An 18,104-nucleotide genomic window follows, 5' to 3' on the forward strand; every position below is an offset into this window, starting at 1 on the left:
AATATACTTAAATTATGGGCATGCAAAATCTGTCCATGTTTTGAATAGGGTCAAACTGATCCAACCACCCAAACTGGTTCATATGGATCCAATCAAACACGTAGGGAAATTTTTTAGATTTTTACACAATGATTTGAACATGCTTGAACATTATAAAAAAATTAAACATGATAGCAAAGAAAAACCTGTACATAACCCCACAAAAATCTAACCTAAACCGTGAGACATATATATGTATTTTGGAGCTTAACGTCACCTAGGAGTGTTACCTTATTTAGTTCAGAACTAGCAGATATGAATAATAACAACAAATCCAATATACTTATTAATACTGACACGCTTATTGAATCGGGTATGCTCGTTAAACCTAACGTGTTAAATAAAAAATTCTAAACAAGCTATTGAATTCAATATATGTGATAGTCTGAGCATGGGGAGAATCAATATGGGAGATAGTATGAGCATGCGAAAAATCTGGTCAGGCCATAAACAATGTCAGCTTTTTACTCAATCAAACAAAAATTTGTTCATGCAATTAATCCAAAAAAAAAACAGGGTTTGAACCTATCTTGGGTTGACTTAAACCTATGCCTAATTCAATCCATGCATAACCCCCCTCACCTATGAGATCTTAAGAGAAACCCGTACCTTGCTGTAGATTCGAGAACAAATTAGACAGAGGAGACGTTGAAGGAGAAGGTCGATGCTCTTTCTCTTTCTCCCTCTCTCACAATTCTGCTTCCCTCCTTATTTTCTCAGTTCAACCCTCTCTCTCTCTGAAAATCAATGTTGAGAGAGAGAGAGAACTCAATTTTTTTTTTAAGAACATGAGGGTCTCCAATAGAGGGGACATCCCATGTTTTTTTTAAATAGGAAGTGTTCTATTTTCTTATGAAAATAAAAGTCTTTCTAAACCAAGAATCTTATATATATATATACCACTTTGTTATTATCTTATCACTAATAAAAGTTAGTTTTGAAAATTAATTTACTTTAGCATAAATGGATCATGGATCTTGGCAATGGGTCCAAGATCCATATTATGATCCACTTTAACGTCAGCCACTATATAGTAATATATATTATTTTAATTTCAAACATAAAAAATATAATTATTTAAATATAAATTATACTTATTAATTTTATAAATAAAGGCAAAGATTGTGGGATATTACAATTATAATATTTCTCAGCCTCATCATATTTTTCAACATCATATTGAAGAATAAACAATAAGGCATTGTTTGGCATGGTAACAACAATGACCTAAGGGATGCAATAACGACTCAAATGTGGATTTTTTTACAATATAATAAGTATATTTATGATTTTAGTTAATTGTTGCATGTGTTTGGTGATTGCATATTCATGACATGTTTGTATTGAATGTTAATTACAATTAAATGTATATTTCATGTGTGTTATAAAACTTACATATTTTTCTTTATGTTTATGTTTTTTAAGGGTTGAGAAGATGACATTTCACTATAAATATTATGTTATATTTGCAAAAAAGGCTAGAGGTATCTACGACTCTTGGAAAGCATGCCAACCACAAGTATGCAAGTACAAAAAAGTAGCATATAAATCAATTAACAACATTGGAAATGCCAACGGTTGGTTACAGGAGTATATGACACATAAAGGAGGAATGTAGAAACAACAGGAGGTGCACCAGGGAGCACATAGATGCAGCACAAGAAGATGCTTCATTTTAGATGCCATGAGACTTACTGATTGATTTCTTTCATTTTTGTGATGTTATATATTGGTGGTTGAAGATAATGAAAAACCATTTGACATGAGTGATTGGTTGGTACTTTAACATGCTATTTGACTTTGTTTTAGATTTTATGACTTTTTGATAGACAACTTCATGCCCAAACTATGCAGACATTAATACATTTGATTTGAAATGCATTATGTTTTTTCATTTTATGAGTATGATATGAAAAATGTGTTTGAATGTTTATGGGTGGGTATATTTGTTGATTGCTATGGTTAGTATATGCGATATATTGTTCTCACTTTATGGGCAATATATGAGTTATGCATTTGAATGTTTGATGAGCATGATATGCATAATGTTCTCATTTTATGAGCATGATCTTTGAATATTTATGGACAGGATATGCATTGTGTATTTAAATGTTTATGGGCAGGATATGCATTATGTATTTGTTGAATGTTTATGAGTAGAATATGAAATATGTGTTTGAATGTTTAATGAGCATGATATGCATAATGTTCTCATTTTATGTAGGATATGAATTATCCGTTCAAATGTTTTTGGGCAGGATTTGAATGACCTATTTTAATGTTTATGGGTAGGTTATGCATTATGTTGTTTGAATGTCTATAGGCATGATACGAATGTCTATAGGTAGAACATGCATTATGTGTGAATAAGATATGGGTAGGTTGAACATTATGTTGTCATAATTTTATGGGGCAAGATATGTAGGGTTTGAATGCTCGTGGGTATGATATGAATAATGTGTTTGAATGTTTATGAGTAGGTATATTTATTGGTTGCTATGGTCAGTATATGTGATATATTGTTCTCATGTTATGGGTAAGATGAGTTATGTATTTGAATGTTTGATGAACATGATATATATAATGTTCTCATTTTATGGGCAAAATATAAATGATCTTTGAATATTTATGGACAGGATATGCATTGTGTATTTAAATATTTATGGGTAGGATATGCATTAATTATTTGTTGAATGTTTATGAGCAGAATATGAAATGTGTTTGAATGTTTAATGAGAAGGATATGCATAATGTTGTTCTCATTTTAGGTAGGTTATGAATTATCCGTTCAAATGTTTTTGGGCAGGATTTGAATAAACTATTTTAATGTTTATGGGTAGGTTATGCATTATGTTGTTTGAATAACTATGGGCAAAACATGCACTATATGTGAATAATATATGGGTATGTTGAACATTATGTTGTCATAATTTTATTGGGCAGGATATGCGGTGTTTGAATGTTTATGGGCAGGACATTTATGAGCTCTGAGAGAGAGAGAGTGAGTGAGTGAAACAGAGTCTTCCCCATTCATGACCCTATTGAGAGAGAGAGAGAGAGAGAGAGAGAGAGAGAGAGGATGGACGATAGTTGTAGGGTTTCTTTAATCGATAAAGGAAAAAGAGCCTAAGAAATCAGATCTTATCGTTTGGGTTTTCTCGTTTTCTTTTTCCACCGAAAGTTGGGGTTTAGTTTCTATAAGATCACGGTCTTTGGAGGAAGCTTTGGTTTTCTGAGAATTCAAAAAGGATGAGAGCTTGCGATAGGGGATTGATGTTGTCCTCCATTTTGAATCTTAAATAAGAATTTTGCTAATTATCACAGCCGATTGTTTGATCATATACCTAAAATTTGCCCTTTTTTTAGTTTTGGCCATAAATTGCAAGTTATATAATATGGTAGTTTAGTGGAGCCATTTTGGTGGATCAAAAGATCATTTTTTTTCTTTTGTGGCTTTTGGGGGTATCGGTAGTAGGATTAACGTTTTTGGGGTGTTGATTTATTTTTGTGAAGGAATATATATGGATTCTTGATGCGCTATTTTGTGGCTGTGGTGTGTTTTGGTTATTGGGAAAATCTTGATTTTTTGACATCAAACTGTTTATCTTAATGATTGGGAAAGATCGTGAAGTCAGTTGCAGAGTTCAGATTTCTCTAAATTGTTTGTGATCCTATTGCTGCTCTTGTTGGATTAAATGTTGGGAGATCTCTAATTCGCAACAGAAAACAATTAGATCGTGGTTGTCAATGTATGTTTGGCTTGATTGGAAGTGTACAAAATTCTTGAATTTGGAAGTTGGGCGATGAAGAAAGTAAAACATTCAGGAGGTGTCCCTGGAAGACAGTGATTTTCTTGGGTTGGAACTTGCCTGAATTCGGTCGGTACTCGTGAGCAACGTTTCCAAAAAGTGGAAGTCTTCTGGGAACAGACTTGATTTCTCATCCTCAATGGCTGAAATACCAGGGTCCAGATCTTGGAGGAATGAATTGGTGAGCCTTGTGGATGATCCAAGCGTTCGATACATGGGAGATGGGTTTGAGAATGGTGAAAAGAAGATGATGGATTTCAGGAGTATCAACGATGGGTTCGACCGTGAAAGGTTCAAAGAGAGTCTATCGGATAAGGTGAAGAAGGGCTTCTTGCAGGCTACGACAGAAATGCTGCACCAATTCGGCATTGGTTGTAAAGATATTATGCAATAAACGCTTGGCGACAAGGACTCTTTGGTAGTGAGGAAGTTTGGAGGTCCTTGGGCTGTAGTCTCTAGCCGATTAAAGTTTCTGAATGACTGACTACATGCCGGAAGACAAGGACCCTACCAGACTTGGCTTAGGTTGGACCAGACCTGGAAGTTGGCTTAGAAATAAGGAACCACATCAGGTGCTAAAGATATTTGACAAATCTTATTCGATTTAGGGTAAAAAAATCATCAGACTTTCATAATAGGCACTTGGCTTTGTGGGTCTGACTATGTTAGCCAATCAGACCTACCTCAGTAGGTGCGGGGCCTAATACCGTAGTGACGAATTGGTTCGGGTCTATACTACTCGGATTTTGTGGTCCAGTCTTATTAGCAAATCGGACATACCTTAAAAGTTAGTAGGTCCAGACCCTAATGCCTTATGTACGGAAGGGATGGCCCGAGCTCGAATGTGTCTTTTTTCTCGAGCCCAGCCTGTTGATTCCTTCACAACTAAACATCGCAAACATCTATGAGCCGTCGTCGGGTTCGAACGGGATGAGTAAATGCTTAGGTCTCGAGTTCGAATTTCACGCGGGTACAAGAAAGTGTCCCCCCCGCTTCGGGGTGTTGGGTAGTCTCTCTCTCTCTCTCTCTCTCTCAGAGCCATTACAATGCCGCCCAAGGACAGGATCTCCTACTTCTATGATGGTACTCTCTCTCTCTCTCTCTCTCTGTAATATTGAATTCGATGAATTGCTTTTCCGAGTCTCATTTGATCGTGGAAACGGTGGCTCTGAAACTCCATTCAATGGAAAAAAAGTTAGGGCGTATCCGAGACATGGTCTTTTTTCCCCCTTTTCTCTTGTTTGATCATGGATCTCTTGCCATGGATATGCTGAACCCTAGAAAACCTAGAACCTTGCAGAGATTAATAGTCATCGAAGATCTGGATAATCTAGGAACATAGTGAAAATCAAGCCCAATTTTTCGTACTATGAGTAGTTTTAGGGGCGAAGTTTAGTTTCGCAACAAGAAACTCACTGTTTGGGGATTGGAGACGGCTTTGGCAACACCGTTTATTGCGTGTTTAGTTGCAGCCAATTATCCGGAGAAGCTGGAAAAGGTGGGATATTCCATTGTGCTCCAAAAAAAATGGTTGTCCCGGGCCTCCCAGCTCCCCCTTCTTTTCTGGATAAGTTGGTGCATCTGAACATCACCTTACGAAAGACTCAGTGGATTATGCGAAGGCGTGTGTGGGATGCCTTGCTAGACAAATCCTACGTGTTTGCCACGGGTTGTATGTAATTTTCCTAGGAAACATTTTCCCTATAGATGCAGAAATCATGGTTTTGGTTTCATATATGCGTGCGCTATCATTACAACCATGTAAAAGAAAAACAGAAATAGATAACTGTTGACAAAACGCCTTAAAAACTATATGCGTGCGTTTTCATATATATTTTTCTAAGTTTTCTTAAATGATACAACTAACCGTAGTATTGCACATCTATAGCACATGGTAAATACACCCCTCACCAAAAATGGGGTGTATTGTGCTATGACCATGCCCCAACATACAATACTTATTGTGCAATCCATGGCGTACTCTAAGATACAAAATTTTTGATGAAAGATTTCTATATCAATTCTTTAGCTCAATTTTCATTTTTTTAACGAGATCTTTTTGAACAAATAAGACTATTATGCTCCTATTCACCCAATTCAGAAGCTAAGAAAAAAAAACTAGACTATTCTTCCAACAAAATTGTTGAATGTTTCTAGTAAAACAAATGCATGCCACATGCATAGACAACAATTATAGGTAACAAGCATCCAATCCTTGTGCTTGTACTAGTAATCCACAAAGAACATGTTTTTTCTTTTGAATGCCATGAAGAACTTTCTGCTTTTATGGTCAACTTGTGGGCATGGTGCCACCACTTTCCTAGTCATAACTATAGCAGCATGGAGTTTTAATTGGAGCAGTGTCAGTGTCACGGGCTTATTTCTTCAACAGGCCAGTGCGGCACGATGGTCCTTCTTTACCGCCGAAAGCCTATTCGGTCGCTCGCTTGCCGCTGCGAAAGTTTTAAGTATAGAGAGTGCAAGAGAGCAAAAGCGAAGAGAGGGAGAAAAATTGCAATCATTTGAAGGTAATCACAACGAGGGTGAATAAAGAAAGCTCAACGCATTTGCATTCATTCACTATTTTGCCCGCAGGCTCGTTACAGTTCAGATCTACGGGCTAACCCTTCAGGGTATTGATCAACCTGAACCAAAGTACAAGGGTGGCCCGGAGAAAAGTGACTCAACACTTACATCATGACTCAACCAAAGCAAAACAAACTCTAAACACTGTACAAAGTAGGTCACAAGGAAACATGCTCTACCCTTCAAATCATGTGCCGCCCTCGGCGCCATATGTTTCATGGTAAGCCCTGACTTCATCTGGATAACGGCTCTTCATTCGGAATGCTGCCTCTCACGTCAGTTCCGCTATCTCCTCCCACTGCACAAAATATTTCTTCACTTCACCCAAGTAGTTGACCTTGTGACGAAGGATCTTACTGAGATGCTTCTCGTCCCGTTGTATTGCTGAGACCCTCTGCAGGATAGGAGCGCGTTGTGGCACACTACGTTTCGGATCCCCCTCGTTCGTATAGAATGGTTTTAGGCTGCACACGTGAAATACCGGGTGCACCTTGAAGTCCGGGGGCAAGTTCAGCTTGTACGGCAGCTTGCCCACTCTCTTGGTGATGGTGAATGGTCCCTCATACTTTCTGATCAGTCCGCGGTGTCATCCATGGAAGATGCTTGTGCGATCAGGATAAAGCTTCACCAACACTTGGTCCCCAACACGAAACTCAGCAGGTTGATGACGCTTGTCCGCCCACTTTTTCATTCTTTTAGCTGCCTTGTGCAGAAATGCCTTTGCCAACTCGGTTTGCTCATACCAGTCTCGAACAAACTGATAGGCAAAGGATGTCCTTCCCTTTTCCTGTGTGCCTAGAGTATGCAGAGTCAGCAATTGCTGCCTCGTGGCTATCTCGAACAGGCTGTGGTTTGAAAACTCATTCTTCTGAAGATTGTAGCAGAATTAGGCCACGTCCAGGAGCTTCACCCAGTCTTTCTGATTAGCACTAACAAAGTGCCTGAGATACTGATCCAACAATTCGTTGATGCGCTCAGTCTGCCCATCCGTCTGTGGGTGAAAACTTATTGAAAACAGTAGATCAGAGCCGAGTAGCCGAAACACTTCACGCAAGAATTTGCCTATGAAGCGAGCATCACGATCAATTACAATGCTTCTTGGTACATCCGAATGCTTCAAAACATGCTTGACGAACAGCTCTGCAGAGGCACTCCTTGTAAGCTGCGATGAAGGTGACATATTTAGAGAAACAATCCATCACCACCAGGATGGAGCTTAGGCCATCTACCTTCGGCAGACTAACAATGAAGTCCATGGAAATGCTTTCTCAAGGACGTTCTGGAATAGGTAGAGGCTCAAGGAAGCAGACAGTCTTCTGGTTGGTCCCCTTGTTTTGCTGACAAACGAGACACATTCACATATATCCCTCCACATCGTCTCTTATCTGCGACCAATATTAGCTGCTCTCAAGAAGTGCTAAGGTCTGCTCCTGACCTAGATGACCGGCCCATAGTGTATCATAACACTCCTTAAGCAGTTCACAGCGGAGACTTCCCCACCACGACACAAAAATGCGTCCCCCTTTTGTCACGAGGAGGCCGTCCCGTGGCCAAAATCGTCGAGTCTTTCCTACTTGCGACAAAGAGACAAGGTGTTGTGTCGTTGTGTCTTGCTGCATACCTTTGCAGATGCGGTCCAACAATGCACCTTCTAAGTGAACTTTGGAAGGTTCTGCACGCGCAACTGCCAGTTCCGCCTTGCGACTCAGAGCATAAAAAATAACATTGGTCTCCCCCACCTTATACTCTAAAGTGAAGTTGAACTCAACTAGGAACATTTGCCATCGAGCTTGCTTGGGTGTCAGCTTCTTCTGCGTCTGAAAATAGCTCGTGACGACATTGTCTGTCTTGACGATGAACTGGGCACCCAGACGCTAGTGTCGCTAGGTCCTGAGGCAGTGCACGATGGCCGTCATTTCACATTCGTGCACAATATAGCACCTCTCAGCATCCTTTAACTTCTGACTCTCATAAGCAATCAAATGTCCTTCCTGCATGATAACTCCACCAATGGCGAAGTCTAAAGCATCTGAATGGACTTTAAAGGGTCTTGTGTGGTCCGACAACTGTAGCACAGGTTCCCTCACTAAGGCTTTCTTCAAGCCATTGAAGGCATCTTGTCAGGCTCCTATCCAGAGCCATACCCGATTCTTATTCAGCAAATCCATGAGGAGCGCAACAATGAGGGAGTAACCTTCGATGAACCACTGATAGTAGTTTGCCAAGCCAAAGAATGATCGCAACTCTGACACTTTAGTTGGCAGACTCCATTCCTAAATGACTCTTATCTTGTGTCCGTCCATACACAACAAACCACACCCCACAACGTGGTCAAGGAAGCTGATCTCTTCCTGTTCGAAGAGACACTTCTCTCGCTTGACACAGAGGTCATTCTCCTTCAACACCTAAAATACTGTTCGCAAGTGCCCAACATGATCTTCCATGCTGCTGTTGTAGATCACGATGTCATCAAGATAGATTACCACGAACTTGTCTAAGGGTAGAAAATCTTATTCATCAATATCGTGAACGTGGTCGAAGCATTAGTCAACCCGAATGACATTACCAGAAATTCATAGGCACCATAGCGAGTGACACAAGTTGTCTTTGGCTTGTCACCATCTGCAATCCTCACTTGCTAGTAACCCGATCACAAATCTAGCTTCGAAAAGACTCAGCTCATAAGTCCGCTATCAGTGGCAACAAATACTTGTTCTTCACCATGACTTTGTTCAACACACGGTAATCCACACATAATCTTTTGGAACCATTATGTTTCACCTGAAAAAGCATAGGGGCGCCAAAGGGTGCTTTTGAAGGACAAACGATGCTTGCTTCTAACATCTCGCCCAGCTGCCTGCACAACTCCTTCAATTCAGCCGGTCCCATGCGATAAGGGACCATGGCAGGGGGCTTTGCTCTCGGGGTCAACTTAATTTTGTGGTCGACCTCGTGTCTTGGCGACAAACGCTTTGGCAGTTTCGAGGGCATCACTTCTTAAAACTTCACCAACAGTGGGGCAAGGGTTGACAACACTGTTGCTTCAACCTTCCTTTCTTCAGTGCACACAACAATTAAGAATGTCTGATCTCCTTGCTTGACACCTTTCCTCAGTTTCATTGCAAATAACATTGAAGTCTTGCCTCCAAGAGTGAGACACTGCACCGTGTGCAAAGAGTTCGACCCCATGATTGTCAATGAGTTAACCTTTGGCAGCATCATTACGTTCTGGCTGTGAAGAAACTTCATGCTTAAAATCATCTAGGGACACCACTGAGAAGTTGGCTTTGCCGGCCCAACTCTCAATTTAGATAGCCACATCCCTTGCTTCACCAAGGATGGGCTTTGCCTCAGAGTTCACTGTCTTGATGGTCCTTTTCTTTGACCCAGGCTTCAAGCCCAATCACTCCGCCTTTTCTCGCAAGACAAAGTTATGTGCAGCCTCGGAGTCTACCATTGCTATAGTAGAGTTCTCATTCGCAATGACTTCTAATTACATGAGTTCTTTGCTGACCGGTATGCTTTCTACTGCATAACTTTTGACTGCATTTATGGTCTGCATGGTCCCCATCTTGGGCTGCACAACCTCGGTGTCACTACTCTCTGCTTGTACTGCATTGGCCTGTCCGTCCTCCTTCACGAGACGCTTTGGACATTACCTTGCGATATGCTTATCACCATAGAACCAAGAAGTCACAACCCGCCTTTTGTTGTCGTTGTTGTACTTCTTGAAATTTTGCTTCTTATCAAAGTGGTGTTGGGTCGACGCCTCACCCTTGTTGTCACGCCGATCTTCTTTCTTGCCTCCGTGGTCTGGCTTCTTCCCGACCTTGGTCGATGGAGTGAAGATCTTGCGCTGAGTATCCACTAAGCGCTCGACCATCACATATTCATCTTCCAAAGTTTCAGGATTGCTCATTTTCACTTCAGACTATGCCCACGACTGTAGTTCAACAATAAACCAGTTGAGTCTGTCTTTATCTGACATATTAGGTACATCCAACATGAGCTTCTGGAACGTCCTGATGTAATCTATCAAGGCTCCAGTGTGCTTCAATTCCGACACTATCCGATAAGCTTGACGTTGTATATTTCGCAGCATAAAGTAGTTTCGTAGCTCAGTTTTGAAGGCCTTAAAAATATCTATTACGCAATGCCCTCTTTCCATGTTGCTACGTTTCCGTCTCCACCAGGCTATAGCATCTCCGTCAAGCAGAGATGCTACAACCTTTACCCTGAGGTCCTTGGCCAGTATATTCTGAATATCTTGATAGTCTTCCATCTGAAACAAGAAATTCTCAATGGCTTTGCTGTCTCTGGAGTCATTGAACTTTGCTGGCCTCGACATATCTATCTTCGATGGCCTATCACCATTTTCACCATCTAGGGTCACTGTTCGTTGTAACGTGCGGTTTTTCAACTGAAGCTCCCCTACTTCAGTCTGAAGGGCGACCAGTGTCGTAGTCAGCGACGTAACCTGCCCCATCAGCAAGTTCACCTGCTTTCGCAGGCTTGTTACCTCGTCGTCCAGTCCTTCGAACGACTCCAATGCACATGAAATCACATAATGCGAAGTCACATCAGTCGCCAGTCTATTGACATTCTTGGCCATCTACTCATGGCCCCGAGGTGAACCCATCTCCTCGGTTTCGACGACTTCGTTACCTTTGGTGCTACGCAAGTTGTATTGGGGCACCACGATGTCTTGCTTAGAAATTGCGGTCTGTCAGCGCGTCTCTCGACACTGACTCCAGAGTCCCTTCTCTAGCTCGAGAATAGGCTCAGGTACCACTTGTCACAAGCTTATTTCTTCAATAGGCTGGTGCGGCGTGATGGTCCTTACCGCCGTGAGCCTATCCGATCGCTCGCTTGCCACTGCAGAAGCTTTGAGTATAGAGAGTGCAAGAGAGCGAAAGAGAAGAGGAGAAAAATTACAATCACTTGAAGGTAGTCACAACGATGGTGAACAACGAAAGCTCAACACATTTGCATTCATTCACTATTTTGCCCAGAGGCTCATTATAGTTCAGATCTACGGGCTAACCCTTTAGGGTATTGATCAACTTGAACCAAAGTACAAGGGTGACCCGGATATAGTTACACGTGACTCAACACTTACATCATGACTCAACCAAATCAAAACAAAATCTAGACACAACTATACAAAGTAGGTCACAAGGGAACAGTCAGAGTTCACTTCTAATTTAAAGGGAGTGGTAGCATCATCAATGTCCATAAAGGATCACACTACTAAGGTTTAGACCATGAACGTGATTGTAATAACACCTTTATGAGATACAATTGCCTGCTTCTTAAAATGTGAAAATTGGATGTACTCAATTTTTTTCCAGCTACATCCAACAATTATGACCAACTTGACCTTGGCCTAGCAGTAAAGCCCCTACAACAAATAGTGACTTTCAATGATAGGTCCAAGGTTTGATGCTTGGTATCCTCCATCTCTACATCCAACCATTATGCTCTTTTTACCCTCCCAAGGCAATAAGGTACAACCAATCCAATCTAAGATCATCAAGGGGAAATGCCCAAATATTTTTTTTTTCAGGTAGGCGTATGCTCCCAATTACCAAACAATCATGCATGCCTATCAAGATCAAAATGTGACTTCACATGTTAGACCAAGGTTGCCAGACTAGGAAGTGAAAGCGGGAAACGATACAGGAAGCGAAAGCGAGAAGCGAGAAGCGATGCATTTTAAACTATATAGGAAGCGGGAAGAGATGAATAAAAAAGAAATATAATAATTGAATGAGAATAAAAATAAAACACAAATAAAAACTAAAATATAAGTGACTAATATTAAATTTCATGATTTTTTAGTGTAAGAATTAAATTTTTAACAAAATCTAAAAATGATGACTACCAATTTAGCGAAAACTCATGGCAGTGAGTGAGAAGAGTCAAAGAAAACACATAAAAAACATGAAAAGTTAAGAGAACATATAATAAGAATAAATGAAGCGTGTGGAAAGCATAGGAGAAGCGTAGGGGAATCGAGGTTCTCATCAAGTTTCGGAAGTGAGGAGTATCGCGCTTCTGAAGCGAGTTTCCGGGAAGCGAGCTTCCCACCTATCTAAGAAGCTTCCGGTAACTCTGTGTTAGACAACATCATTGGTTTTCCTAACACATTAGTTTCAAAAAGCGATATGAAAATTTGATGACATGCAAACCCTTTATTCAAAAGGCATCGTTTTGCCATATTATTTCCGAATGGAACCTTCAATAATACAATCATTTTCTTGATGTCACATTGACAAGTTGACACCTACCACAGTTAGATTATGCTTAGTTATTGCCTTTGTGCTTGAGCAGCTGAATATCAAGTTAAAACCAATATGAAATATATACTTCATGCAACGTGTGCACATACATTGCTCAATGGCATACACACAAGAAGCACCTACAAGTTACACAATCATGATACCATGAATGAATGGTAAGGAGTATTCAATTCCTTCAATTATCAAGATCACAATGAACAAAACTCTTCCAGACATTCATGTTATGCATCTTCTCATTAATGTCATTTACTATACAAACCAATATTGTAAAAAGTGTCATAAGATGCACCAAGGGTTCAAGTTATGGGTCTATCATATCTTATAGCATTATAAAATACATGAAAAAATCAAAATTTGAACAAAATATTGAAAATTAAAATTTAAAACATAACTGAAAAGTTTAAATATCAAAATTTTGTAAAATTATAAAAAGGATTTGACCACAAATAGAAACAAAACATGTTTAACAATCAAATTACATTATTAAGTAAACCTAATTATGGAATAAATACAATGTGGATAAATATGTAAAAGCTAACAAATAATACATGATACGGACAATGAAAACAACCATATTTGCAATATTGTAAAAGTGTATATATTACATGTGCCAAACAGTTTAAATTAAATTGTTGAAAAAATAAAAACATTAAATAAAGTAATAAACCACACTTTTTTTTGGGTGGGGATGGGATCAGCCATCAAATGTTTACTTCAAGTTCAAGATTATAACAAGTTTCAGTGAGTGTTCAAATATGAAAAGGAAAGATTTCTCAATGTCTTTATTAATCACTTTCATTGATAACATGCCTATTATTTGGTGATAGTAATTTTCTTTGATTATAAATGTTCCAGGGGATGTTGGAAGCGTTTATTTTGGGCCAAAGCATCCCATGAAGCCACACCGTATTTGTATGACACATCACCTTGTACTTGCATACGAGCTGCACAAGAAAATGGAAATCTATGTCAGTAAAATATTGTTTTCTTTTTCTCCTCTGATTTTTATTCTTCATGTTAAAGAACAAAATTCTTGATACTTTGTTCAGAAATTTGACCTGATTTTCTGTTTATGATAGAGGCCCCATAAAGCATATCCTGTGGAGCTTGCTCAATTTCATTCAGCAGATTATGTCGAGTTCCTGCATCGAATAACACCAGACACCCAACATCTATTCCGAAATGAATTAGCAAAATGTATGATTTTGGAATCGGACAGCTTGGTTGGTGTTTTCATGTTTTTCCTGAGTTATGTAGTGAGTCCAATTAATCAATGTTGCTCATTCTACTGACATGGTTTGAGAGTCAGAGGATCGTATGATCGTGATGAGATGTCACTTCGTGTTTGTTTCTTCCTGAATGTTATTAATAATTCATGGGTAAGGGTTTGAGCATGCTTAGCCCTGGACGATCTCTTAATGTGTACTGAAATGCACATTCTAAAAAGGTCACCGTCAAACCTGCTAGCCGCACCTTAGGAATCTGATGTTTTTGAAAATCATTGCTTCCTCTCCTATGTTGTTCCTTTTCAACTATTGCTGATCAGAGGACTTGTCCTAAGAGGTACATAAAAGAATCTGAAAACATCTATCATCTTAATGAGGGATATAGAGTATTTGAGTTTTATTTATAGAATTGAAAGGCACCTCATGTGTACAGATGCACCTTTCTATCTCTATGACGAAAGCTAGTTTGAGTAGGTAAGTGGAAGCTTAATCAAAATAGGAAGTGAACAGAATAAACGGTAGAGATGCCTAAATTGCTCAATCTCCCATTGACATCGATTATGATTTGAGCCAGTGGTCCTACCTACTCTTCATGAGCTAACAGTAGGCAAACATATGCAAAGGATGAGAAATGTGCAATTAAGCTGTGCAGTACTGTTATCCTTGAAGTAAATGGCAACTTCAGGGGGTGTCTGGGTGATGCTCGAAACATCATTTTGACCACCCAAGCTATGTTTTCAAAAATTGGCTGACAAATAACTATCAAAATGGCATTTCTGACACATCATTTTGAGGATCAGAACATAGTTTTGAAAAAAATGGAACAAATCTGTTTTCTTAAAAACCCTTTTATGAGAACCTCTTGAGTTGCTCTCTCTCTCTCTCTCATGCCACTTCTTCTCTTGCCCTCTTGAAAGTATTTCTGGACATGTTTATCGTCTTTTGAGCCACTGATAGAAATTCCATATCAAATCTCTTTTATGGCGGGAAATATCATCGGAAAGTGCAGGCAATGCCATGGATTTCATATTTTTTCTGGTCATATACATATATGTATACTGTATGTATATATATACATATATATATTTGTTTGTTTAGATTGTAATCTAGGTTATTTCATATGTAACTTTCCTTTGTATTTTTCTTCCTTTTTATTTTTATTTTTGTATTTTGTATGCCCAATAGGGCCGTTTTTATAATAATGCTCCTAGCTGTTTGAAGTGGCCTAACAGCCGTTAGGCTACTCTAACAGCTACCCTTCTTCCCTTCTTTGTATACATATGGGGCAAAGCCCCTCTTGTAGTCAATGCTTTTCTAGAGCATTTTTAGAGAATCTTTTTATTTTTGTTACTGTGAGCTCTTTGAACTATTGTGATTATTGTAAGTTATTTGCTCTTTGATCACTGAATTATTATTTGGGCATTTGTTGCTTTGAGATTGCGATATCTTGTGCTTGATTACCATTTCCTTGCAGTAACAACAAAAAGAAATGCAAGGAGAATTTCCATAATATTCAGCAGAACCCTCTCCCCTATTTTCTGGTGACAAAGGTGCAGCAAGAAAGAAGTGCAGGGAGAGATTCCATAATATCGAGTGAAACTCTCCCTTTTTTCAGTGACGATGCTGTGGTGATGACTATGATAGTGGCGATGGTGGTGTGTCATTCAGAATTGTGATGGCATTATGTAAATGTGATTGCTGGTGGTGGCCTGGAATGTCAGGATTATGGTGATGGTGTGTAGGAAATGGATGATGATACAGTCTATGGTGGTGGTGATGCAACAAAAGGAAACGATGATGGCGATGGTAGCGGTGGCTGAGGGGAGAGAGAAATGACAAATTAAAAATTTATTTATCTTATTATAAAAGCAAAAGTAATTTTTTGTCATCCAAACACATTAAATATGAAATGTGGTTTAAAAAAATCAAATTTTAATAAGTTTGTCTTAAAAAATAAATTTCTGAAAAAGCTAATCTATCAAAGGTGTCATCAGTCATGCAAATGGGACCTTAGCCTAATGCGAAGATTTCAGTGATCAAGTATGATGACACTTGGCATGTTTGTTATGATTCTTTCTATTTCATGAGAAATGATTCAAAAAATTCTGGAATGGTTTAAGTTTTTTATTCTTTCCTGCGGTGTTCAAGACAAATTTTCTGCATCTAATTATCTCAGCAGCACCTTAACTGATCTTTAAAACGTCAACATTTTCTCATATCTTGAATCTAGTGTCCAATAATTTACAGGTGCTATCTACTATCTGCTGTAACTTTGAGATCATTGTTTGTCTATTGCACATGGAACTCATGGTTATCTTATTATATCTTTTAGATTTTCATCATGCTTCATATAACTGAATGCTTTTCTATTCATCTGTAGATAATCTTGGTGAAGATTGCCCTGTCTTTGACAATTTGTTTGAGTTTTGCCAAATCTATGCCGGTGGTACAATAGGTAGGCTTTGATTGTTTTGTCTTTATTTTTCTTGAAGCACCAAGATATGCATCGAAAAATGGCTACTCGTGATAAAAAATTACCAAAAAGCATTTTAGATTATGCGGTAGGAACTTTTTCCAAGCAGCATGTATGAGCTGTTATAGACTTTGCATATGATGTGGTCTTGATATTTCTTTTGGTGGCTATTTGGTTTATGCAGATGCTGCAAGGAGATTGAACAATAGATTATGTGATATTGCTATAAATTGGGCTGGTGGATTACATCATGCTAAGAAGTGCGAAGCATCTGGTTTTTGCTATATCAATGACTTGGTACTGGGCATCCTAGAGCTGCTGAAATATCATGCTCGAGTTCTGTATATTGATATTGATGTGCATCATGGTGATGGAGTTGAAGAAGCTTTCTATTTCACAGATAGGTGCTGTACATGTTATTGTTCTTGTTGCCTTTTTTCTATGCAAGCTGTCTTTTCATGAGGCCTATTTTCCAAGATTAGTCTCGTGCTCTTTTTTGGCCACTCTATTCCATGAATGGATCTCTTCTTGTTGCTTGTGGTGGTATTTTGTAGTGATATAAAGTCAATGCTTTGATCACTGGGTGCTTGTTTCCTTTCTTATTTGTTCTCCCCTTTGGTTATTGAATGTTCCATGCAGTGTTGTTAAAAACGTGCCTCAAGGCACAAAAAGCGTACCTCGCCTCAAGGCAAGGACCTTTTTGACTTGAGGCGCAATTGCCCTGAGGCGTACGCCTCATGCGCTATGAGGCATGCGCCTCACAGTTATGAGTCAAATGGGGGTCAAAGCTCCCATTTGACTCAATTTTGGGGCTAAATAGTCCATTTTTTTGAGCTATCTCCCTCCCTGCTCTCTCGGTCTCCTTGTGTCTCTGGCAAAGAAGAAGAAGAAGAAGAAGAAGAAGAAGAAGAAGAAGAAGAAGGTATGTACCAATCCTCTCTCTCTCTCTCTAGTCTCTCCCTACTCTCCATGCGTCTCTCTGCTCTCCATGCGTCTCTCGGTCTCTCCCTCTCTTTCGGTCTCTCTCTCTCTCTCTCTCTCTCCCTACGTCTCTCTGGTCTCCTTGCATTTTTTTGAAAGGCAAGCTGAGCTTAGTCAGACCCCTACCAGTTATACAACTATACCATTGGGTTTTAACCTACAACACCCCAACATAAGGTGACATGCACTAGCTGCTCCTACCAGACAAGCCGAGCCCCTGTTGGTTTTTTTGGCTGCTTTCTAAACATATCCAATTCATTGGATTAGATAATGTTAATTTTTTATGCATTTGGTTGTTAATGTTAATTTTTTATTGAATGAATGCTCATATTTTATTTCTTAGATACTTACGTCGATCAAGTTGTTGCATTAATGTTACTTTTACATGTTAATCTCATATTTTTTTTCGGTATTTATTTGAGATTTTTTATTTCTTGTTAGTTGTTGCTTCATCAATAAAGCATTTATTTATAATTTTAGATATTTTTTATAGTTTTTTTAAGTTTTCGAAAAAAAAATCGAGTCTTACACTTTATGCCTCTCAGTTTTTGGTGGAGCGCCTCGCTACGCTTCAACGCTTTTCACAACATTGGTTCCGTGTTTAAACTTCCTTTTAAACATGCATACGGCTAACTATCATTTAAGGTTTAGTCTGGTATTTAAAAAATAAAAAAATCAGTAGCTCGGG

General features: G+C 39.0%; 1 protein-coding gene across 1 annotated transcript in view; it reads left to right on the forward strand.

Annotated features, from left to right (window-relative positions):
- The first annotated feature begins 4,812 nt into the window (after positions 1-4,812).
- Positions 4,813-18,104, forward strand: part of LOC149847066 (histone deacetylase 9) — a 38,385-nt gene continuing 25,093 nt past the window's right edge. Inside the window, exons 1-5 of the mRNA XM_089998280.1 lie at positions 4,813-4,931; positions 13,592-13,704; positions 13,816-13,933; positions 16,343-16,417; positions 16,620-16,839. Of these exons, the coding sequence (XP_089854406.1) occupies positions 4,895-4,931; positions 13,592-13,704; positions 13,816-13,933; positions 16,343-16,417; positions 16,620-16,839 (563 nt within the window). The 5' untranslated portion in view covers positions 4,813-4,894. The remainder of the gene's footprint in view (positions 4,932-13,591; positions 13,705-13,815; positions 13,934-16,342; positions 16,418-16,619; positions 16,840-18,104) is intronic.

The sequence above is a fragment of the Nuphar pumila genome, chromosome 2 (genome assembly GCF_984573655.1).
Source record: "Nuphar pumila chromosome 2, dmNupPumi1.hap1.1, whole genome shotgun sequence".
In the NCBI taxonomy this organism is placed as follows: domain Eukaryota; kingdom Viridiplantae; phylum Streptophyta; class Magnoliopsida; order Nymphaeales; family Nymphaeaceae; genus Nuphar; species Nuphar pumila.